Source organism: Parambassis ranga, chromosome 10 (assembly GCF_900634625.1).
Source record: "Parambassis ranga chromosome 10, fParRan2.1, whole genome shotgun sequence".
NCBI lineage: Eukaryota > Metazoa > Chordata > Actinopteri > Ambassidae > Parambassis > Parambassis ranga.
Genome location: NC_041031.1, coordinates 8,992,253 through 9,016,780, shown reverse-complemented (window position 1 = coordinate 9,016,780; position 24,528 = coordinate 8,992,253). Strand labels below are relative to the sequence as shown.

Here is a 24,528-nt window from a genome sequence, read left to right as displayed (position 1 = left end):
CCTCAGACATGCACCCACACACACACGCACAGACAGAGTCACTCAGTATTTACACTGACAGTGCAGAGCGGAGAGCTGGCCTCTGAAGATTGCCCGTTCCAATCTGTTCCCAGCAGATGCGGTTCCACAGACAATTGCTGTGTGAAGTATTATAATAAGCAAAATAGCAAGATGGTTTTGGCTCGTCAGCAACTCCCATACTTCAACCATGTCTGCAGGCTATTAGCTGAGATGGAAAACTTCCCCCATAAAACAAAAGACACCCTTTTCTTTCTGTGAAATCAGAAGAAAACAACATGCAGAATGAGCCGTAGTCACCCTGCAACAAAAACTGCCCTTTGTCTGAGGACCTCACCAACAACTCTAATCTCCCTCATTAACTCAGAAATGACATACTTCGGATTAGGTTATTGCTTTTGTGTGTTGCATATGTGCAACACCAAAGCTTTGTGTTAGAGCTCCAAAATAAACAGATCTCACCCAGGCAGGATCATTTTCATAAAGCAGACGTGTGAAGTCCAAGATGTAGCCATGCAAAATCCGAGCGGAGAAATAACAAACAGGCTGGCAGCGTGCCAGAGCCAAAATGGCAGACGGGTGTTAGAGGGCACAGAAAGGATAGCCGGAAAAATAATAGCGCTCATATTCTCAGGCACAGGAAATTAGGACAACATAAAAACAATTATTTGGTTTAATGTGTGTAATGAAGGTAATGAACTTAATTTGCAGCAGCATCCCATTTTGAGGGGTGTCAGAAATGATTGTGCAAAGCACATCAACCTAGTAATTTGTCTTTAGTCTGTTTTTGAATTTTGGGGCTAATTTGGTGGCAAAGAAGCTGATGTTTTTGTCATGGGTTTGTTTGTCAGAGCGGGGTCACAGTGCTGCCTGAAAAATGGCTGAACATTTATTTTGGGCCATATTTCACCAGGGCCTGCTGAGGGATGGGACGACTGTATTGTGGAGATAGTAATGGTCACGTTCACTTTGAGAGTTTTAGTAGCCATATTTCCCTGACCTTAAGAACTCCAGTGTTATTCATCTTCGGGCGACTGACTAGGATTGGCCATGGGATGAAATATATTCTCGGGTCTCCTGATAAATGCCCAGGGGAGAGGCGCAGGAGGCTCCAAAGCTCTTATTTATCAATGCAGGAGGGAGAAAGGAGCAGGTAGAGCGAGTTGAGAACTATCAGGTGCGGACATTGTGCTGACTGTCAATACAGCGAGGGTCCAAACTTCGACGGGAGCTAGATACATTGCCTCAGAGGAGATGAATTATACCAGCCCATCTCAAGTCAGAAACCGATCCCTAACCAGCCAGCCCTGGAGCAAGTCTGAGGAGCTGAACTGAAGGCTCATGGAGAGGGGAGCAAACAGAGTCTGGCCTGGGGTCATCGCTGGGAAAAAAAAAATCATCACATCCACAGATTATCCGCAGGCGGGTGTCAATCATGATGAGAGGTCACACACAAAGAGATTCAAAAGTTCTTTGGCAGCAATTAAGTCAAGTGGAAATGAACGATGGAATGGCGGCGGCAGAGAGAAAGAGAGGTAAATTGGTATGGAGTGTGTGCAGAGAGAGAGGGAGAGAGAGAGAGAGGGCACCATTAAAAAGGGACTAAAGTAAAGTCCATCCAATTATAAAAGCTGATTAGCTGTGTCAATTAAAGTGTGATGGATGTCCTTTCAATTATTGGCTGGCATCATGAAAATCAATAAATGGGGCCCAGGAGGAGCCGAGAGCTGTTGCTGATCAGGGTTGTAGTGAGCATCGGGATTGTTTTGCTGTGACACCTGGTGGGTCAGATAAAACTTCACTCAGTGATGCCCCGATAAGCCTCCAGAGATTACAGCCAGAATAGAGGAGAGAGAGAGAGAGAGAGAGAGAGAGGAAGAAAGAAGCAGAGAGAGAAAGAGAGAGAGTCATCTGATTGACTGACTTTATTGTCTGGGTGTAAGAATGGTGTGTGCAGCAGAAAAGGAAGAGTAGAGATACCGGATCTTTGCATCTGAGGTTAGCCAGGTGTCTTTGGTGTGCCCTTAGAAAGTAAACGTCTACTGGCCAATCTAAGGCTATGTTTATCCAATCAGTAGAAACCAGTTGGCTTGTCTCCTTGCTGACGGGTGTTGTTTTGTCTTTAGTCAGGCTACACATCTCTCAGTAGACTGCAGAGCTAGAAGTCCAAATATCACAGCGTCATCTGGCCTTTGACTCACCAAGACAATTGGATTTGGGAACTTTAATGAGAGGTTCAGCTGTAGTCTCTCCACCTTTTTTGGGGGGCTCATTGTGAAAGGTGGACGGTTTAGCCAGGCTGCTTGCAGTTAAGCACCTCTATGCTCTCCCTGAGGAGAGAGAGAGAGAGAGAGAGAGCGAGCAGAGAGGCAAAGGCAAGAAAATGGAAAAGATGATGAGTGTACTGTATGCAGCCCTCATGCCATGAGTGCGTCCTGTGCAGATGTGCTATTTCATGTCAAGAACAAAACACACAATCTTCAGCCAGTCATTCACAATTGATTACATGTCAAGAAATCTCAGGCATTACGAAGGGCTGGCATAGAGGCTAGCTGCATATAATCCTGCTACTTAAAGTATCAGATTGTACGGAGATAATCACCCATGAAATAGATTCTGGCATTTCTCTTAAAGACTTGGGTTTGTCAGGCAGTTTTGTCCAAAGAAATGGATTTTTCAAGGCAAGAGGAGAAGGCAAGGACGAACAGATGAAAAGGGATGAGAGAAAGAGGGAGAAAGATAACTTTTCTTTTTTTAATTGAATGTTAACTCTTAATTTAATTGTGGCATTCTCATCTCACAGATTAACTAACACCAATTAAAACTTGTCAAATAGGCGTTTCCAAGGTAGAGTGCAGGCACACGGGTGAAAAAACACCATGACAGGAGACATTCATCACAATATGACGAATCCAATGTTAATCAGGTGCATTTTGACACGAACCTTTTGGACGTGTTATTGCTTCTCGTCGCTGAAATGCAAATCACGCATGCTGTCAGTCGCAGCCACATGCTGTCTTTTCTGCCTTAAAATCAGGTTTTCCTTCTTGCACATTTGCTCCTCTCCTCTTGCTGCTCCTGCCCTCCTCCTTTTGTTGTCAACTCGCCACACGCCAGCCTGCAGCACTTTAACCTTTGCTGTTGTTCTCCATCCCTCAAAGCTGCACCGTTCAATGCGTCCCCCTCCTTGACTGTGTTCAGTTGACAGCGCTACGCCCCCGTGGCTCCCCGGCACAATGGCCCTTCACAAAGGCCCCAGGAGCATCCTCCACCTCCGCCACCAAATTCCTCCCAGCCCAGGGAGACAGCCGTAGCAAATCCCATTCTCCTGTAAAAAACACAAGCAGCACACACACACAAACTCACACACGTACACATTGATGTTTGTCTAGGCTTAGCTGTCATCTTCATACTGTACTTTTGGGAGAAAGACACTGCTATGCTTTTGCAAAAAAGACATTCAATAAGAGGTGCTAGAATTTCATAAGCAAATCCTTCATTTTCTTTCTCCTCTCTTGGGGGTGTTGTGTGCTTAGAGAAAAGACAGGAGAGAGAAGGAACATGCTGGCCTAAGATATATTTATCCAGTGCAGAAAGGTAATGCTGACAACCTGCTACAGCAACTGGTTCCTTCTCCTTTTCAATAGGCCATTATTTGACACTGACTTTTAAAAATAGCGAACACCAAAATGGTTAACTAATACTACGTCAAGCAGCAAAGAAGGAATGTGTAACTGATTTCATCCTATTACATGGGTTCAGAGTGAAGCTTTTGCACATAAAATTATAAAAGCTGTTTCTGCAGCAGCCGTTTGTATTGCCATTCAACACCTGATGAAATCTTTTCTTTAATACTTTTGTGTTCTCTCCTTGCAGCTGTGAGTGGGGCCGAGGACGTGGCGCTTTATGTGGGCATGGTGGCGGTGGCCCTGTGTCTCACCCTGCTCCTCATCGTGGTCGTCCTGGTGTACCGGCGCAAGAAGGAGGGCCTGGATGCTGACGTGGCGGACTCCTCCATCCTCACCACTGGCTTTCAGCCCATGGGCATCAAGCCCAGCAAGCCAGGTGTGTGGGCACCGCGGCCACGCAGGCCTCCCCCCCACAGCAGTAGGACACTATTCTTTGTTCTACCCTCCTCTGTGCATCCTGTTGGTCTGTTCGTCGTCTCACTGTGCGGCACTCATCTACATGTAGCACAGATCCAGTTTGTTTGTGGTTGTGGAGGTGGTTTGTGGTCTAAGTAAGATTTATTATGTTGTGTGTATGTCTGTGTGTGTGTGTGTGTGTGTGTGTGCGAGCTGTTTGTTTGGCTGCCTGACACATTATGTTTCGCCACCACCTCATTGTCAGGAAATGTACCCACTCTGTTTACTGCCTGTGTGGGGCCTCTGAGGTTTAACAGCGAGTAATAGAAATACAACTGTCTGAGTTGGATGGAGATGGGGAAACTGGGTTGCAGTGCCTGTGATTCACCATGAAAAAAGCAGCCTTTATACATTCTGGATGCAAAGCTGTGTGTGAGTTCTGTTTGGAATTGATTGTGTGGTTGCTAAAGAGACAGACAGTGATGGGAGTGTTGTTGTCAGTGTGTGTGTGTACATGTGAGTGCTCAGTTTTCTGCACCATGTGTCTTTGTGTGTGTGTGACAGCCTCAGAGAGTGTAAGGCCTATCTCTGTGATGTAGGAACCCCCCACACCCACCCACCCGCCACTCATGGAGACTCACACATTTGCTTTTTGTCTGTTTTTGTTTTTATTATTTGAACAGAGAACTCACATTTGCTCACCATCCAGCCCGATCTAACCACCACCACTACCAGTTACCAAGGCACCCTGCGCTCTCGCCACGACACCACAGGGAAGTTTTCAATGACCAACGGGCCTCTGCTCGACCCGCTCCCCAATGGTTCACACACTCTACACAACGGCAAGCTTAACCCGGATCCTTCTGAGTTTGTGAGCAGGCTGTCGACGCAGACCTACTTTAAAACGCTCCCCCGTGATGTGGCTAACGCCTCCTATGGCACCTTCAACTTCCTTGGTGGAAGGCTGACTATCCCCAACACAGGTAGGTGCTTCATTCAGGTGGATTTATGTTTGTGTCTGTCACACTTATTGTTCAGTTGTGTTGATCTGGATCAAGAAGAGAAAGACACATTGTTTTCCTTTTACTTTGGTCCACTCTCTGTTGTCATTACTGTGGCTGTCACATGAACTGTTACTCACAGGGCAGTTTTGTTGACATCCTGTGTCAGTGCTTTGATGGCGCTTTGAATGATACGTGTAATTTACAGATATCACCTTCTGTGTTATTGCTGAAGTGCCTCCAAATGTGGCTGTGTTTTCAATTTTGATTCATGGCGCCCCCCCTGTCTTCATTGACACATTTTGGTAAATTGTAATCACAGAAAATAAGCTGCACTGTACTTTTCTTTTTTAAAGTGCATAATCCAACCACATTTTCACTGTGTATGTGTTTTCTTGCGTAGTGCATCAATTTCAAACATGTATGGTTGTTTGAAATCAGAGAAAATTGTGTTCTTACATAGCAACTCCTGTGCTGAGCTAAGACTAGCTGCTGTATTTTGCACCTTGACTCACAGCTTGTCAGTGACAACAATATATTGAAAAAAAATTTGTATAGACATTTGTATTTGTGTTCCCTTTTCAACAGCTTAACCTTTAGCTCCATCTGCTACTGATACTAACAAGTTTGAAAACTAGTTGTCCCTCCCAGTTTGCCATGTAGCTTGGATGGTGTCATCCTTGTTCATGAAGTAATAACATCAAATCGCAAGTAGAGAAGAACACAATTGCAGTTCTCACACAGATGTAATGTAGTTAATGTAGTAGTTCTGTAGATCTGTTTTTTTTAGGCCACAGATAAAGTCTGGTCAAAAGGTGGCCTTACTTCACAGCCCGGTCACACTTGTTTAGAGTTTGATTGACCCTAAGGGTTCTACTTTCTGCCCACACTCTGTTATATAAATATTCTCAACCTGTGCATCGTTATTTATCAGTCCAGAGGATCAGTTTCTGTCCAATAATAACAGCAAAAACATATTATTTCTGTGTGACACCAGACAGGATAAGGTTACTGTACACGTGTCACAGTAAAGTACAGCATGAATTGCTGTCTGTCTCTGGCGTTATAGTGTCGACAGTCACCAACGCCAATGTCAATGTGTTTTGTTTACAGCTCTTTTAGGAACTAAAAATTGACTAAATGTCAAGTTCAACTTATTCCCTAATATATAAAATAGAGTTCAAACAAAGATGCAAACTATAGAGTTTCTGTAGACGCAGCACTCTACAGTAAGACTGTGTTCTTTAAGGGCAGCGGGATTTCAGTAATCCTCTGTGGGACGTTCTTCTTGCAGCTATATAAACAAAATAGCATCTGCTTCTATGGAAATACTGTGTGAACAAGTCCATTTTATTTGCTTTATTACACCTGCTGTTCCATTAACAAGGAGAATTTATCAGTAACAGCTGAATCCCATAAACATCTCACTTGTCTTGTTGAATGTGACCCAGTCCATTCAGCCTTAAACCTCATAGGCTTAATAGGTGTGTAGCAGGATAACAAACATAAAAAGCGTTTTAGGGCTTCATACAAAACAGCTTTGTTATGAGGGATGCCAAAAATACATGAAGGTTGTAGCTGTGTCATTAAGGTGTGAAGGGTTAAAAAGGGACCATAATAACAAAAAAGTGCCTAAAAACGCATGAATGTGTAAACTGCTTTCTCAATAACCTACATCTACACAGCACTGCATGAATAGTTAAAAAGGCTGTTCAGTGCAGCGATGAGATGAGATGAAATGAGCGTGTGCCAGATACATTGTACTCTCAAAGATCCCTGGAATACAACCTAGAACAAATTATTCCAATTAGGCCCCTCCCTAATGAGGGAGCTGGTTGAATTTGAATTTGATGTCCACAAGTGTCAGTTTTGTACTAAGAGCAGAGGCAGAAGAATAAAAGCTGGTCATAGTGAAAATTATAAGATATAAAAAAGTCCACCATCATTAGTCCCCAATTTTGCTTTTCCTCTTCACATTAGCCGAGTACAGAGCTTATATAATTATATAGTCAGACCGTGTTTTCGCTTGGCTCATTGTAGGCTGTCTAGATTAGCCGATGCCAGTTGGGCAGTATCTTGTGGAAGAAAAGGTCTTTTTTCCTGTTTTTCCCTGCCACCACTGCTCTCGATCTCTTTTTCTCTGCTACTCTCTTACAGATATTTTATGCATGGATTAACTCAAAGCCATGTAGACCATACCACGCATTGGCACCCATCTTCTCATAAGGACACGGGGGGAAAGAAAAAAAAGCATAGATGTACTGTCATTTACACAATTTCAAAGCGGGCACATGGAAGACATGGTTTATAGATTCAGACAAGGCTGTGAGCATTCAGGCACCTTCGCCTTATTCAAACAGATGTTTTTGTGGTGCACAGACCCAGAGACTAGCAATGTGTCACAGTCGGTATTTGTATTGCATTTTTAATAGGATTCTAAGTGGATGATTTTGGCAAGAGAATCCCAACACAAATGCCACAACACTCAAACTACTTCACTGACTCTGTCTGTTCTCCAGTGTGCATTCCTACACTCTCCTGGGAAAGTGCAATTTTCCTGGAGTAGTCTGTTCCATGGTCTCAATTATCTACTTGGTGGCAGACGGAGGACATTTAAACTGCGTTGCAGCGTGCGCTTTTGTCTCAGCTAATTGCTGACCGTAGGGACGTGTGCTGCATCGGCTGCCGGTGCAGAGATTTGCATCTACTGTACCTGATGGAGGCTCCCTCTGACCTTCAGAATAGATTTGTTTTTTTTGTTTGTTTCTGCAGCCGTACAGTTTTGGTGAGTGGGCCGGCTCCCTTTTGTGAGATGACAAAGCTGTTGTTCAGTCAGAACAAATGAGCCTGTCCCCTCTCCTGCTTAACCCCCCCTTCTATCTCCCTTTGTTGTTATTTGCATTAGGAATCAGTCTGCTCATTCCTCCCGAGGCCATCCCCAGAGGAAAGATCTATGAGATTTATCTCACTGTTCAGAGGAAAGAAGATTTAAGGTGGGTCTCTTTAACACTGTCTAACTGGCAGTCTTCCCTGGATGCCACTAGGCTGTTTGTTTTGATGCTCCACTGTTCTATTAGGAAAGGCTTAAGAGTCTGCGCCAGAACTGTGGAGGAGGGATGTAAATAAATAACATAGCCTTTTACCAGGATGTGCACTATTTAAGTTAAATGAATTGTTTAGAAAACACTGTTTATCTGGCATCCTGCATTCAGCCTCTCAAGGCACAGTCATTGCAGTACACTGTGGAAGTGTTATGTTATTACTCAGTCATCACAACTTGGCCCAGAAAGTCAGTGAGTCCAGCAGGCTTTCATTATTCTCTGCTACAGCTGCTAGATAATTTGCAGAGGTGACAGCATCATATCCTGCTTACAAGAGACCTGTAAATTCTCACTAATAACTCAATGAGGAAAAGCATCTCGGTTAATTCACCCCCTCCCTCTCGCTCTCCTTTCCCTGGTGTAGGTTACCCCTGGCCGGCTGCCAGACCCTCCTCAGCCCCGTTGTGAGTTGTGGCCCTCCAGGGGTGGTCCTGAGCCGACCAGTTATCCTCAGCATGGACCACTGCTTTGACGCATGCCTTGATAACTGGGCCGTCCGTCTCAAGAAGCAGAACTATGAGGGCGCTTGGGAGGTGAGAGTGCACAATAACTCCAGCACAAATCCTTTGTACACAGACAAAGTTGCTATCCAGTGAATTTGTTAGGACTTACTGAAGTTACTGAGGGCTTTGCCCTGAAACGTAGCAGCTTTCTTTGCAGTGTTAAAATGCTATAGAGCAGAGGTTGTTCTGGCCCAGCACTCATCTACTCCATTGGGTTTAAATTATATTGACCATCAGGTATTTTCTCATCGTGCTGAAACAAAAGCCTGGAAGCACCAGCTCTCTCCAGCTCAAGAGTTGCTAGGCAACATGTTTCTCAAAACAGAATTTCTCTAAGCAAATTACTGATCCTCAAAGTACTCTTCTGAGTGCTCCTTGACCATTTTTGACCGCTGCTTCCAATTACAGAGTTCCCTCCCCATTTTTCTGGCCGTGAAATTTGAAAGTAACCAGAACTGCCAGACTCCAATAGGATATAGTTGGGAAGAACCTTCAGTGTCTGCACACACACATCCACACACACACACCCACACAAACAAACGCGGTTTGAGGCAGTGTACCCATCTCAACAATCCACAGAGATTGGAAAGGGTGCTGGTGGGCTTTGGAGTGTTACTAGGTCTTCTTTCATGTTCGATATTGTGCATAAATTATTCAGCCTCCCCTCATGTGGCGGTGGTGGGGTGTCTGTGGGATGGATTGGCCTGTCTGAAGCAGAGGTTAGACCAGCACTTTTAATCATCGGCCGGACCAAATATAGCCCAGCGGGTGGACCACATGGCCACCGGAAGAAAGGTGCCAGGTGAACGAGAGAATGAGAGTGGAAATGACCACAGAGTGTAAAGGAATCTGGAAGAAGAGAGACAAAGAGGGCAATGTAAAGTAGACAAGCAGGTAATGCTGATTTAGAGGAAGGATCTGCAAGAGAGGAACACATAAAGTAGGAAAACAGAAGGAGGATGGGATATGAATGGCTCATGGAGTGAGTGCTCAGTGGCGTAATTGAGCCACCTCACTCTCTGCTCCACTTTGAAGAAATATTAAGATGATGAAAAAGTGAGACTCCATTGTGGTTGCATACTAAATGAATTGTGTCGATACTAATTCTATTGATGTAGATGGTGTCTAGTTGCATCGATCCTAGAGGGGCTCACTGGGCATTTGGCAGGCAGAATGCTCTCTTCAGCTTGATTGGCTAATGGGAAGAGTCAGTCAACAGGCATGATGGGATTTTAGAGAAAATGTTGTCACCTTGGGTCCAATTTGTCTCCATCAAATTAGCCCAGAGTGCAGCAGAATTATCTCATAAAAACTCCTGCACTGTGATGAAATGGGATATTTTCACCAGTCTTCTATCTCTATCAGGAATGCAGTTGCAGTGATACAGGACTTCAGCGCCATACAAAAGCTAGTGTGGCCTCTCACACATTTAACACTGTCATTTTCTAATTAAAACACATTTAATTTCACTGTCATTTTACCTTCAGGTGGCAGGGTTGTTTTTCTAAAAAATCTTGCACGTTTTTTTCACCTTTGCTAAAGAATCTCAAATTCATGGTGGAAGAAGTCCCTATAAACCAGCGTTCTCTGCACCTCCATGGTCTTTTCTTTCTCTCGAACTATCCATTCTTGCCAGGAATCTATTCGAGTCTCCTTTCATGTCAATTGAGTACCTCGTTCATGCATTATTAAGTAAATTGATGGTATTCTGTAGAATGTGTCTTCGTATAAGGAAATGTGTGTCTTTATGTCAGTATGCAATAAGCTTTACAGCAGTAAAAATGGAATATCAGGCAAGAACAAAGTATTCCTTTTTTCTTGCCATAACCTATTATATACGTACTTATGTAAGATTTCCTTAAAGACCTTTAGCTTAGATCATACTTGTCGCTCATCAGAAGGAAACAGAGTTTCTGAGGCTGCTGCATTTCTAACAAGCTTTTCACAAACACACCCCCACACATACACATCCTGAGTACCCAGGCAAACACATTAGCCTTCCCTCCTACATAAATTGGGTGCTTGACCTTCCATCCACACCTTGTGTTTTTTTCTCCTCCAGGACGTCCTGTTGATGGGGGAGGAGCTGGTGTCGGAGCCTTATTACTGCCAGCTCGAGGCCGAGACGTGCCGACTGTTCTCGGAACAGCTGGGCATGTTCGCCCTGGTGGGAGAGTCCCTGCACATGGGCGCAGCCAAGCGCCTCAGGCTGGTGCTCTTCTCGGATGCATACTGTTCCACGTTGGAGTACAACATCAGGGTGTACTGCATGGACGACACGCAGGACGTCTTCAAGGTAAATTGTGACAAATGCGGTGCTGCCAGTTATTCTGTTTGGCTGGCATTTTCTGAGGTTTGAGATTGCACCGACTGGGCGGTTTCGCATCAGCTGAGTGATGGGTTGACTATTATGTGTAATAGCATTGTCTGTCACATTGGAAGGCTAGCAGACATGTAGGAGTTAGCCATGGCCACAGTAAATTGAACAATACTGCAGGCCTAGTTACACCATGTGTAGTCCAGGAGTGTGAAACAATGCATATATTCAGATTAATCATGATATACAATCTCTGTGTGTGTGTTTTTGTATGTGTGCCTCCAGAGATGTTATTTCCTTTCATGCTGTCGGTGATTCCGCTTGGCCGCCATGGGCCCAGAAGTTTCCCATCACTTTGTTCAACAGCATATTTCGTTTCTCCCCCCTCCGCCTGGACAGAGCATAATCAAGCACTAATGCCTTCCTCCCTCCCCCGAGGACTGCCTCTGAGTAGCCTGTTAAGATTTCATTTGCATGGTTAATTAGTAAATTAAAAGGAGAGCCTGTCCCAATCTTTTCCCAGCAAACCCCATGCTCCCCCCACCCCCACCCCTCTCTCTGTCTCTCTACACCTCTCTCTCTCTCTCTCTCTCTCTCTCTCTCCAAGCTGTTCCTCTTCCTTTGACACCACCCACAGCCACAAGTGCCTCTTCTCGCTAGAGTCCCCTTCTGCTGGCTGTAATGGCTGACCTCCTCATACAGAGGTTCACCACTAGTACAATCTATGGATGGCTGTGGGACATAAACAATGGAAGCCACTGGGGTTTACGCTGAAATTAGCACTCACACTGGCAGGGAGCTGATGATCCAATGTTCTGTGGGTTTGGAATTACAGAAACCTCTTCTTGCTTACATCTGTCTTTTTGTGGCTCAATTCTGCCCCTGCTGCTTCCTCTCTGCTTCTGACAGCTATTGCATGATAGCAGGTGTGCTCAGGAAAATTACTGGCTGACATTCAAGTTCATTCTAATACAGAGATAAATGTAAAATGTGGCAAACAGGAGGTAAAGATTGGATGTTTTTTTCACCCTGGATTCAAGCCTGGATCAAAATAGTTCTAATGATAGGGCTCTCTCTATATATATATATATTCAGATCATCAGATGACCCAGTGGTGTTCTGCTGCAGTGTAACTGTTGAAATGACCTTGTGCATCCTGTGTTGCATGCAGCAAGGCTGCTGGTATACAAAAAACTCTGTCTCTCACTGCCGCTCCCTCTGGCTAGCTCTTGTTCTGCTATTCTCCTGCTCTCTTAGCCAGGAAAAGGACATCTGAGCTTGTTGACTCCAGCACTTGTGCTGCCATACTCTGCGGCTCCCCTGACGCCCTTGAGTGCATTAGCTCCCTGTCTCTTGCTCAACCTGGTCCTGTGGTAAGCCACGACGTCTCCAGGGTTTTGTAGTTTTTAGTGAGTGATTTAGAACGTGGCCCACACTGTTTAGTAATCTTGACTCCACACTGCTCTTGGTGCTATTATGGAGGGAGCAGTTCATTTAGCAAGTACATTAACTACTTTGAGTGGAGATTAAACTTCCCTGGAGAGGTTCAGTCTAATCACTAATCACTATCTTTAAAATGCACCATTTATGATAAGACTTTCACTTTGGCCGCCATTAAGAGTTAATTATAGTATGTAGCAGTGGTGGAGCAGCAGTAGGTGGTACAGTGGGGTGGCGCAGCAGCACATTTTTTAAGCATGTTTTGATGTACAGTACACCTTGAGCACTTGAAGCCTGCTAAGGCAGGGCACCTTGTTTTTTTCTGGGAAGAAGTCAACCTTCCGAGCATGAAAGAGGCAGGACTTTTGATAGGAGATGAACAAAACACTGACTGGTTAGAAGCAGGCAGAACTGTGGAAACCAAAAAAAAGGATGCTGAGCTTTTCTCTCCGGTCCCATCACTGGCTGTCAGTCTGCTCTGACAAGCTTCCATCAGGGAGAATGACTGATGCACACACACACAAACACACACACGCGTGTGTGCTACACTTGCATGTTGTACCATGGTGTCTCTTATCTCCCTATTACAGCAGATTAGAACCAATGTTATTGTCTTTGATCCTAAGTGTGCGGGGGCTCTGGGGAAACAGTGACATTTCTGTCTGATGCTTGCCGTATGTTAGCAGGACTCTGCCGGGACCCATTAAGTTAATATTTAATGTGTGTCCCACTCTTGATCGGCCCAGCCAAGGCTGGCACAGCAGCAGAGGAGACATCATCAGCATTTGGTAGCGCCCTCACTGTGCACTTGGTTGTTCCCAGAGAGGCCTGTGGGAGGGCATCACTGATGTTCTGCCATCCCTCAACTGATTGAAACACCTGCAGTGAACCAAGCCTCCAACTCAGTACAGAGAGACACCTAACACCAACATCTAATTAACTGGAAGGGTATCGACAAAGGTGTCTTTGATTGGGAAATGGTGCTGCTTCTTTTTTTTTTTAGCTGCATTCTGTCAGCTTTTGGTTTAAAGGATAAAGCAGTCTCCCCTGAGTGCAGTCCACATTAGAAGAGTGAGACAATAACAAAATATCTGTGTTTATTGATAACTAAATGTTCTTCCATTACACCCACATGTCTGTGTTGTGTGAGGCCAGTGTTGTTGACAGTTTAAAAAAAAACATGTAGAATGATTTATAAGCCACCCACGTTCTGTCAGATTTATTTTTTACAGAGCTTGAAGTCAGTATTGGAGTAATAGACTTTTTAGAGACCATAATAAATACTAACACAACAGGGCTTGTAATAAACGTCGGGATGTTTTTTTTTTTTGTTTTTTTTTTAACCTTATGGCTCTTCCAGAGGATGTCAATGTGTGGTCGATTTATGAGTTTTGCAGATTTGCATTATATTTTCAGATACTCGTGGTGTTCAGGGGATGAATTGTACTGATCCTCTTACCTCTTCCTTCACAAGTTGTCTGACCATATTTCTGCACAGAACAGTAACTCCCTTCTAGCCTCTTCTACTTTCAAGTTCACTGCAAATCAGCAAATGCTAGCCTCCTTTAATGAATTATACAGTGTTAAAAACTCTGCTGCAGGAGGGGAGACGCTCGCCTTGTGTTTAACATAGTGAGCAGCTCTGTTTTAATCTCAACTATACCTCACCAAGTAGTTTTAATGTCTAACACTCAGCATATAGGGGTTTGAGAAATGTAATTAAACCAGATGATAATTTAGAATTTTGCGTGAATGACAATGACAATATATGGCATTTATATGTGAGGATACACTGATTTACTCATCATGTAATGTCCACTCAGCTCTGTGTCTCTTTACTGTACAGTATATTTCAGGGTTAAATTGGTGTTTTAATAGATGTCTTATGTAAATAGTGGCTGCTGGATTCTTTTCTACAGTGTTTGACCTCAAGCAATTATTTTTATTTGCGTTTAAAAGGGCTCATAAACTATGTATGTGCTCCCTCTGTGACGTAGTCTTGCTAGCTCGCTTTTATGTGAGGGAGAAGCAGCATGTAGTCTACAGGGTGTAATACTTAAATAGTTTTTTCTGATCCCTCCATCAGAAAAGTTACTGGCAAGATCTTAGAAAAAAAACAGCCTATAAACCAGTAATTGCTGGCATTAAGTTAAACAAGACAAGTCAGTTTTATCACTGAGCCCAGCTGAGAAATTGTTTCCATATTATATTTCTGTGTTCCTATGTGCTGTTTTCTCCCATCCTGCTCTGTGATTTATCAAGCAGAATGTGCATCTTTTCCCTAGCAAACACAGTCTCCATTTATAACTGAGCAGACAAGTCCCTTCTATTTGTAGTTATTAATCAGAGTTGACTGTAGCGGGCACGGCCACTGGAGCTCAGACTGATAGACTCTCAGTCAGAGAGGAAAAGCCTGTCACATCCTGCTGACAAATACACAGATTTATGGAGCCCACATAGCCAGGCTACTCTCTATAAACAAATGCATTTGCCTGAAAAGAGCAACTCTGAAAATGGATCGTCACTATGAATGCACATTTTTAAACACGAGGACGCGACATTGCAAAGCGTGGAGGGGTGAGAACGACTTTATAAGGATATTAAAGCCCGTGTTTAGCTCTGTTTCAGATGACATGCCGCTTTAATAATTAACTGATCAATTCCTACTTATAAGCCCTATCAGAGCTAAGTTAATCAGTTTATTGCACTAAAAGTCAGTACAACAGAGGACCACAAATAAGAGCATGACCTTGCACTGAGGAAAGTGTTCTACCAGTCTACTTCCTAACACACAAGCTTCTGCTAACACTTTGATTTGTTTAGTTTGTGTTTCTTTTCTGCATCTGATGGCTAGTTTTTGCAGAGAAAGACTTTGGTGCAGCTACTAACCTCTTTCTGTCAGCACCAGCCCGAAGAGATTAGCTGTGTGAGTGTCTCTTGTTTCCCAGTGGAGCCCGGCCCCAGTCCATCACAGTCCCAGCTCTGGTCCATGCCAAGAGGATGAGGAGGGGATGGGTGGAGGAGCAGTGGGGTGGGAGAGAGTGGAAAAGGGGAGGACGTCATAGAAAACTGTGGCCATGATTGCAGTAATCCTGTTATCTCTCCTGCTAAAGCTGGCCACTCTAGTGACCTGGAGACACAAATGTTAAGCTGCCTGTGTCTCTCTTCTTCTCTTCCTTCTGCTCTTTTCACTGCTCCCTGCTCTATCTCACTCTCTTTAGCCAGCCTCATTGAATGTCAGGGGGTGGTCTTGGCTCTGCCTGACTCTAAATTCACAGTCTTCACACACACCACAGGCTATCTTGAATTCCGTTAGAACAAAAGGGGTTTTTCTCCTGCAGCACTTGAACATCTCGTCCATCTTGTGCATCCTAATACTTCCAGAGCTCCTTTACTGGTTCAGGCTGTCTTAGGGGAAGCAACTTTTGTCACTGAAAGGAAACAAAATCCCAGTCCAGGTTTGTGATTAATATGTGATTAGATAAAGCCTTGCATTGTTTTTTTCTCAGATAGAGATGAATAATATGGTCAAATTTAGCTCCTCATCTGTTAGCTCACTCACACTGTCATTTGTTAACAGGATAATGGGGCGTAAAGAGGGCCATTATTCTCTCGGTCCAGAACATATGCTGAAATCCTGTACAGTGACACACTCTAACACACACACTCACCGGTGCTCAGACACACATAAACAATATACAGTACAAGTGAGACAGTGTCACTTGGAAAGACGTGCTGATTTTTAGAGCAAGTGTATCATGTCGTGTATTTTTCAGGTAGCAGGACGACCATGTCCTAGACCCCATTTGATTGTAATCTTGGCATGTCAGCCTTGAACCTGACAAACTGCTAGACACAGCGAGTTAGTATTCATCCTAGTCACTAGATGCTGATAATAAGATAATTGGCATTCTGCAGTCATTCTCCTGCTTGCAGGGCTATAGATTCACTACTATAGGTCAAAGACCTGATCAAAGTCCACCAGCTGATTTGCAATGCTAATTGCTGCCAACAAATAATTTGTGCTTAAGAACTGTTTAAATGAACCTCTCTGGAAGCCCACAAAATGTGCCTTTTGTATCAATAAGAGACATAATAGCAGTGGGTTTTCTGAGGAGAATGTGCTGCCCTCTGTTATTAACTCATTAGACCTCCACGCTTTGATTCAGAGCCATTGTCTGACCTTCCTCCTCTGAGTAAGTAGGCTGGGTAACATCACAAGGCTATGCAGTGACAGTTCAGTGAGGGGGGGTATTCCAGCTAGCCACATACAGTCAGTCAGATCAGTGTTTCTGTTTTTAACACTCTGTGGCAAAAGATTAAAAACAAAAAACTATGTAAATGCAGGAATCTGGATGGGTAATCACAGGGGGCATAATATTCATGTTAACAAGAAGATAAGCACAAAGCAAACATGGAAATTAGCAATGCACTGAGCAAATATGGAAATTCAATTCCCGGGCTGAACCAAAAAAAGTGCTCATTCACTGGAGGAGAGAGCACATCAAATAACGCAGGTAGAGATTCCAAATGGATAATTAACAGCTTCCTTTCCATTATAATTGGAATCAGTCTAGCCCATTCCTGGGAAAGAGGGCAGAAAATTGAATCAGTGTTGTGCAGATAGAAATTACTGCTATTCTCCACTTTAATTAGATGTCTTTGCTGAAATCATACCATGGGCAACCACACTGGCATGCAGCACTCAACATATGGCCACTATCTATACACATATCTCCCTGGTGGAGCTGTTGTCTTTGAGATATGTCTTTTGGACTCTGTGGCACATTCTGGCTGACTGTTTGTTTTTTCCTTCTGCTGCCATCTTGTTTCCCTCCTCAGACAGATTCCAAAAACATATCTTATTTCTGAGGTCTTTTCGCACTCAACTGTTGTGTAATATGCTCCTCTAATTGTGAGTGTAAGGTAGCTAACCAATGTAGTGATTTTTTTCAAAGACTCACAAAGCATCCAGAATAGATAGATCAGAGGGAAATGTGGTGGATATTTTCATCCCATTCCAGATGGTCATTTGGATGGCAACAAATGGTCCACTGAGCAAGTCCCACAGAGATTAAAATATTAAGCATGCATTTACAAATCTCTCCTGGCACCAAAACAAAAATGAAATTAAGGAGATTCGCCATGCGAGAACAATGAGCAGTTGACTAATGGCTCGTTCACCATCTTTGTAACAGCCCAGGTAGATGGTAAGCTGGGATGGCTGCAGTATTTGCATGCTAATGCGGTAGCTGAAAGCTGGGCGCACACATACACACACACACAGGCATGCTGAGACAGGGGATCAACCTTGCGGTGACATTAAAGCACTGGGGAGACAAGACGGTCCAGTCTTTTGCGGCTCCATGCAGGGACACTATCTTCCTGTCCTAAGATGTGCTGTACCCTCGCCTCACGCTGTGTATGTGTCTTTGTGTGAGAGCAAGCAAAACCTTTGTGTATCTGTTTGAGTTGTATGTCCTCAGCACCGCACGTATCTTTGTCCAAACGGTGCAGTTTTATGTGTGAGTGATGCACAGTACAAACTGTGTAAGCAGGAGGCTCACACAGTTATGGATTATTTTGCACATTTTTCACTTACCTCTGTGACTCTGATGGAAACTAACATGCTATTCGTGAGCCTTGACGCCTCTCTTTGCCTCTTTTCTCTTCCATCAGGAGGTGATGCAGATGGAGCGGCAGCTCGGGGGTCGGCTGATTGACGAGCCTCATGTCCTGCTTTTCAAAGACAGCTACCACAACCTTCGCCTGTCCATCCATGACATGCCCCAGGCTCACTGGAGGAGCAAGCTGCTAGCCGGCTACCAGGTGTGTTTGGTGCCCCTGTGGGGGCTGCTGGGGGCACAGAGTCACTATGGATCAGAGCAGCAGCACAGAGATGTAATACAACTGCCTGGCTGCATCTGTCAAATTAGTGTATCAGCAGGTAAAGGGTGTCCAGTTTGTTTGTGTAGTCGATTTTAAATCCATGTTGTAAGAAGTTAATTTCAAATAACCACCCAATGAAATAACATAATCATAATAATAATAATGATAGAGCATACCCTGGTGAAACTGCTGCTACTGAGCAATCAAAGCTTATTCAGGAGCAACTTTTTATTGTTAATTAGAGTTCATGCTCCACTTGTCTGTCTGGGAAGTTGTTTTCATTTCAGTTTTAATTAAGCATGTTTTTATTTCATTTGATCAATTTAGAGATTCACACAGGAGTGTTCAGTCTGTTACTGCAGGACTGCTCTGTCCTACAACCCTTCTGTTTTTGGCACTGTATGGGCAACTCTTAAGTCATTTGTTGAAGTGTAGGGAGCCGTGTGTGTGTGCATGGGGTGTATACATGTACATATTGGAGCTGGGTTGTGTGCTCTAACCCAGAGCTGCCAGCTGATTGATTATACTAGCTGCTGCTCTCTCAAAGGGGGCTCAGATGAAATATAGAGCCGTATGTAAATATCTTGGAACTTTGCAACCTAAATTTTGGAACCCTTCCACCTCTGCTGCGCTCCCACACCTGCGTGTCCAAGTCTGCTGCAGCCCCACAACGGAGACACAAGGGTTGTTCAAAGAGGACTAGAAAATGTCCTGGCTGTAACTATGTAAGCACTGAGCACCAGGTCCCTGAAGAGAGCACACAGGCTGTGCCAAGCAAGCAGCAGCAGCAACAATGCACCCAGAACAGAGGCTTATTCCTCTGGACTGTGCCTGTTCATTTGGAAGTGTTATTCCCCTCTCAGCAGTGCAGTCAAAAAGGCCTTTAGTCTCCCCGGGGCCCCCGCGAAGACTTTTGTGCGTTTCACTCGGCACCCTCTGTAACCGGTCTGCCTGGGTAACAGTGCCCCCGTTTGGTTTGCCATGTGCGCTGCAGCCCACCTTCACTTAGGAAGACTGAGGTCTTGTTATCTGTTGATTTAAGGGTAAAGTGAGAAGTTAGCGTGCCCTTTTTTTTTTTTACTTCTGTGTTTCTCTTGGGTTATGGAAATGAGTCATGAATATGCAGGAGCAGCCACAAAGATGTAGAAATTGTCAGTCTTGAATACATTCTACCAAACACTCCCTAGTAGCTGTTTGCTAGATGGAAGCTAGTGCTGTACAGAAGCAGTATTCAAAGCTATTAGGCGTACATATATCCTTGTCACAGGATGTGCTTTAGATTCAGAGTAGCGGGGTGATGTTCCAGCGTTTACACTATCAGGAGCGTTTGTAGCTCTGCTTAGAAAACCTGCAGGGAAAAGCTGACTCAACTGAAAGAAAATGATTCCATTGCCTGAGATGGTGGGTAATCTCTCAAAATCCTACATTAGATTTAATCTGTCATCAACTCAGATAGATTTTAATTCCCTTTAAAGATTCTACTTGTCAGTACCAGCACATTAATTCCCTTTAAGTTACTCAAATGTTGTCATTCTGCTGCCTCAGATATACTTAGTCATTTTACCTAACAATGACAGCCCATGTCAGTGTAATTAATGATAACCTGAGGCAGGCGGTCCTGTTAATGTCGTGTTTCAGACATGCAGTTCTGACTGTGCTGCCGTGCTGCCGCTTTGTGTTTGTTCTGCAGGAGATCCCGTTCTACCACATCTGGAACGGTTCCCAGCGGTACCTGCACTGCACGTTCACTCTGGAGCGGCTCAGCCTCAGCACCTGCGAGCTCACCTGCCAGCTGTGCGTGTGGCAGGTGGAGGGGGAGGGGCAGAGCTTCAGCCTCGATTTTAACATTGCCAAGGTATCGTTCTCCATAACTGCTCCATCAGAACCTTAAGCAACTGACGTTTTTCAGCTGTTTTTACATTAAAGGAATTGTTTTCCTGTCAGGACACTCGGGCGGTGGACTCTGAGTTTCTGTTAATGGACAGTAACGCCACAGCTTTGGCAGGACCCAGCGCCTTTCAGATCCCATACCTCATCAGGCAGAAGATCTGCAGCAGCCTGGACGCCCCCTGTCCCAATGGAGCTGACTGGAGAATGCTTGCACAAAGACTTAAACTTGAGAGGTAAACTTGACAATACCATAATCCCTTATCTCATCGCTGATCTAAACATCGTCAGAACAGGCAGCTCAGACACAAGAGCTCTGAAGAACCTCGGCAGAGCCTCATTTATCCAAATCTCTTGAGGTTGCACAGAAGTACGACGGTGCTTGAATGGAGCTTGTTTAAAATAATGAACATGCAATCACACTGATTGTGGAGGTTCATACAAACATAGATGTTAACGTGTAACCGTATAATTCCAGCAATCAAACACAATCAGCATAAAGTGCATCACCACAGTCGAGAGTTTTTCTTTAAAGTTCAGGTAAACAAGGTAACGCCTTACCAAACTAATCCTCTTTTGACACAGCTAACATTATAGGATTAATGTGGACTTGATGGATACAGCTATCATTTCTGCAAGAAAACATGACCCCCCCCTTCCTCCCTTTTCCCTCAGAAACAGGTAAGCAGCTTAAAGTCTGCAGCTCAACTTCCACCTGCTACATTCTGCTTAACGGTGGTAATTGGAAAGGCAGCGAGCTAGCTGCCCATCAGTGACAAAAAAAAAAGATGGAATAGGTTTGGATCTGTGCCGACATAAGGCCAATTCATTCTCACAGTTACTGTACTTTATCACTGGAGCACCTGTAACAGAGCGGAGCCAGGCATTGATCCGTTATCCTCCAATTTAATTTCTACCTCGTAATGAAATCAAATAGGTACACTTAATTTGTCCAATCAACTTTATTTACCTCAATTAATCACAGATTAAATTGATGCACTACAGGTTTAATTAGCAATGTTTTGCTCAACATAATCAATTCTCATTCAGGCCTAAGGAAGGAACAAGTGCTCTGTTGTTTGATCTGTCCTTAACAACATGTTTTCCTGAAAAGGCAGCAGCTCCTTGGCATTCTGTCATGCTGTATTTCTGTGTTTGTTTCTCTGTGTGTGTGTGTGTGTGTAAAGAGTTCAGACCTAGCAGAACGGGACCAATCAATAAAACTTAAAATGCCAAGAAGCTTTTATTTGATCTTTCTCTCCCAAGACTGTGCAAACGGCTGTGTCTGAGCCATACAAGATAAGCTCGTGTTTCACACAGCGAGGTGAATAAGCGGGGCTGACATGTCAGACGCTGAGCTCCATCTTCTTTATCTGAATAATGACACAGAGGTTCATTCCCAGACAATTTTTTGACCAGCATTTCTCTTTGTTGTGCGCTCCGGACGCAGAGGGAGCGCTGCGAATGCTTTAAAATCCAATTGCCTCAAAATAGCAGAGTGATGTGTGTGCTTGGCGCTTGTGTACTGTTGAAGCAGTCACATGGTTATAACCATCACAGAATGCTTCACTGGGCAAACAGGAAGTACCAGACTCTGTCTGACCTTTCTTCAAGGTGAGTGGGACTTGGTGGCATTTTAGGCTTCTTGTCCCTTCAAAACACCCGTGTTGTACAATCTCCCTTTGTGCCAACACTGTTCTCCTTTTTTGTGTGTGTGTCACATGTGCTCTACAGAACAGCTAAGGCCCTGGACACTTGGAGAACAGAAAAAAGCCATTAAATCAAACAAGCTTCCTCAGGTACTGTGGGGATCGAGTCCCACTCAACATCAAATATACAGCTGGCTGGGGCCACTGCTTTGTTGTCATTGATTGGGTTTGATCGTAAAGGTTCTGCCCCTGAAAAGGAAAAGGTCACTTCCGACTCAACTGTGAAAGTCCATATAGGATTTACTGTATGGGATTTAGGGCCAATTCCAGCATCAAATAAAGAAGAATGAGGGTTGTGTTGTTGAGCTTCAAATGAAAATTGCTTGATGGCAGCTGCAGGAGCTAGACTGTCTTCTTATACCTTTTATCATTTTTTTACTTAGTGCTCCAACACGGCATATCAGGATGTAGCAATATAACACACAATAAAAGCTGACATTGACAGAGTTACAAGAGGCAGCAGCACAATAAAAAACCAGCTGAAAAGGTTTGCCTAAGACTCTTTCTGGTGCAGAGAAAATGACAGACTGTCCTTTCTGATATCTGCAATAAAATAAGGCTTTACTTTAATTTCTACGCTCCTCTCTCTCTTTTCTTTCCTCTGCAGACACATGAGTTTCTTTGCATCCAAAGCGAGCCCAACCTCTGTGATCCTGGACCTGTGGGAGGCACAACATTTCCACAGTGGCAACATCAACCAGCTGGCCACGGTCATGGCTGACATTGGCAAACAGGAAGCCATGATATTCCTGGTCTCTGATGGCGAGTGCTAACCCAGAAAAGGGGGAGAGAGAGAGACTGGTGCAGAGGAAACATACACAACACACACTAACACACAGAAAACACTATAACTGCAGCAGGAATCAAAGAGCGGAGCTGTCCCAATGTCCCTCTTTCTTCCCTTGGATACAGTAAAGGGTTAATGTAAGATCGAGTCCATAATTGCAAGTAAAAATCTTTACACGGAATGAGGGAAACCAGGGAGAACAAAATACCCTTTATTTTCCCATTAAAGGTTAATTTAAAATGAGTCCACACCCCAGTTCTAATGTAAAGATATAACTTAATTAACTTCATGCCTTTAAAACATAAACTGGGCCACTTAGGCCTAAATGGAGCAAATATGCAAATATGATGACTAATACCCACTATTGCAAATTAGGCAACTAATGTTTAAACTTTGAAATCAAAAACAACAAAAACAAAACACACTGAAATACTGAATATAACAAAGGTGCCATTTCAGGTTAAAGAGAACAGGCGACATATGCAATTGGCAGGTTCGTCACATGACATTATCTCTGTACATCATCGTCTGTTGGACAGCTCACAGAAGGCTCGTAGCACATCCTGCACTCACAGGTGTAAATCAGATTGTATGTCAGAGCTCCAACAAAAAAAAAAAAACAACCCATCTCAGCTGGTTTGTGTATGTGTTTGCTTTTTTTTTTTTTTTTTTTTTAGTCCAGCTGGTATCACTACTGTGAATGTAACATCTTGACATCTTGATTCAGTGAGACGCTTCGTAGCTTTTCCTGCTTTTAAAATCAATATATGTGAGGTGTGGGGTCGCTGAACTTTTTTTTAAGGAGAGTGAGTAGTATCTTCAGTGAAAACCATGTTTCTGAAGCCATTTTTTGTGATTTTAATCCATCAGGTTAATTTTATGTCTTAGATTTTTCTAATCATTCATTGAGGTGGGTTTTTTCCCAGTTTCCATTGCTAATGAAGGAGCCATATAGGGCCGAAAGGCATTGTAGCTGCACATATGTGAACAGTGAATGTTATCAAAACTCATTTCTGAAATGATTACATTAATTCTGTAGAATATAAACCATGGCCAAAGGGGTTATTATCCCTTATGAATAATGTAGAGCTTTCCCAGAGAAAACTCTGACAACAAATTCTTCAAAATCGCAAGATTACTCACGCTGAAAGGGTAATTGTGCAACTTGTTTATATTATTCATAAAGCAATGTTGGTGGGAATTCTATATTTGCTGTGTGGCAAACAGTATTTCCACATCAGAGAGGGGGCCCCGTCTCTCAGATAACACTTGAAAAAGAGGCTTTGAAAGGGTTTCCTATTCTGTTATTTCTAGCCAGGATGGCAAAAAAATAAAAAATAAAAATCCTGTAGATTCATGCAGCCATCCATACACTGCAACTTACGCACTATATTTTTGCTGTATTACCTTATTTTTTTTTTAGTGATGGATCTGTCAAATTGGGCAACATAAATACACAGAGTTTCCACTGGTTCAGCAGTTTATTCTGTGAAGGTGTGAGCAGTCCCAAACTAGCCATAGTTCTCTCTGTGTCTGCCTCAGGGTTGCATGTGAAGTTGTCTGTTCAAAGAAAGCCCCCCCCCCCCTTCATTAAATCCCATCACATCCAGACAGACAGAGCAGCCCATCCCTACAAGCTCCGCTGGTCCGACTTTTAAATGGAGCCTCTTTTTTATGATTGTCAGATTTTTGGAATGTACACTTATGTTTCCTTGTAGTGGGGGAAAAGTGTGTCTGTTTTTGCGGTTTCTTGCTTTCTTTCACACACTTCTTAAGGTTCTTAAATGGCAT

At 43.7% G+C, this 24,528-nt stretch overlaps 1 protein-coding gene across 2 annotated transcripts in view; it reads left to right on the top strand.

Annotated features, from left to right (window-relative positions):
* The window catches only part of unc5a (unc-5 netrin receptor A), a 114,513-nt gene extending 91,348 nt beyond the window's left edge, over nt 1-23,165 (top strand). Inside the window, exons 8-16 of one of the 2 annotated variants that reach the window (XM_028415686.1) lie at nt 3,895-4,083; nt 4,787-5,086; nt 8,010-8,097; nt 8,570-8,738; nt 10,771-11,004; nt 18,145-18,294; nt 20,045-20,209; nt 20,299-20,477; nt 22,558-23,165. In XM_028415686.1, the coding sequence (XP_028271487.1) occupies nt 3,895-4,083; nt 4,787-5,086; nt 8,010-8,097; nt 8,570-8,738; nt 10,771-11,004; nt 18,145-18,294; nt 20,045-20,209; nt 20,299-20,477; nt 22,558-22,723 (1,640 nt within the window). In that variant the 3' untranslated portion in view covers nt 22,724-23,165. Of the gene's footprint in view, nt 1-3,894; nt 4,126-4,786; nt 5,087-8,009; nt 8,098-8,569; nt 8,739-10,770; nt 11,005-18,144; nt 18,295-20,044; nt 20,210-20,298; nt 20,478-22,557 lie in introns of both variants that reach the window. The other variant, XM_028415685.1, reaches the window with a different exon arrangement.
* The last annotated feature ends 1,363 nt before the right edge of the window (nt 23,166-24,528 follow it).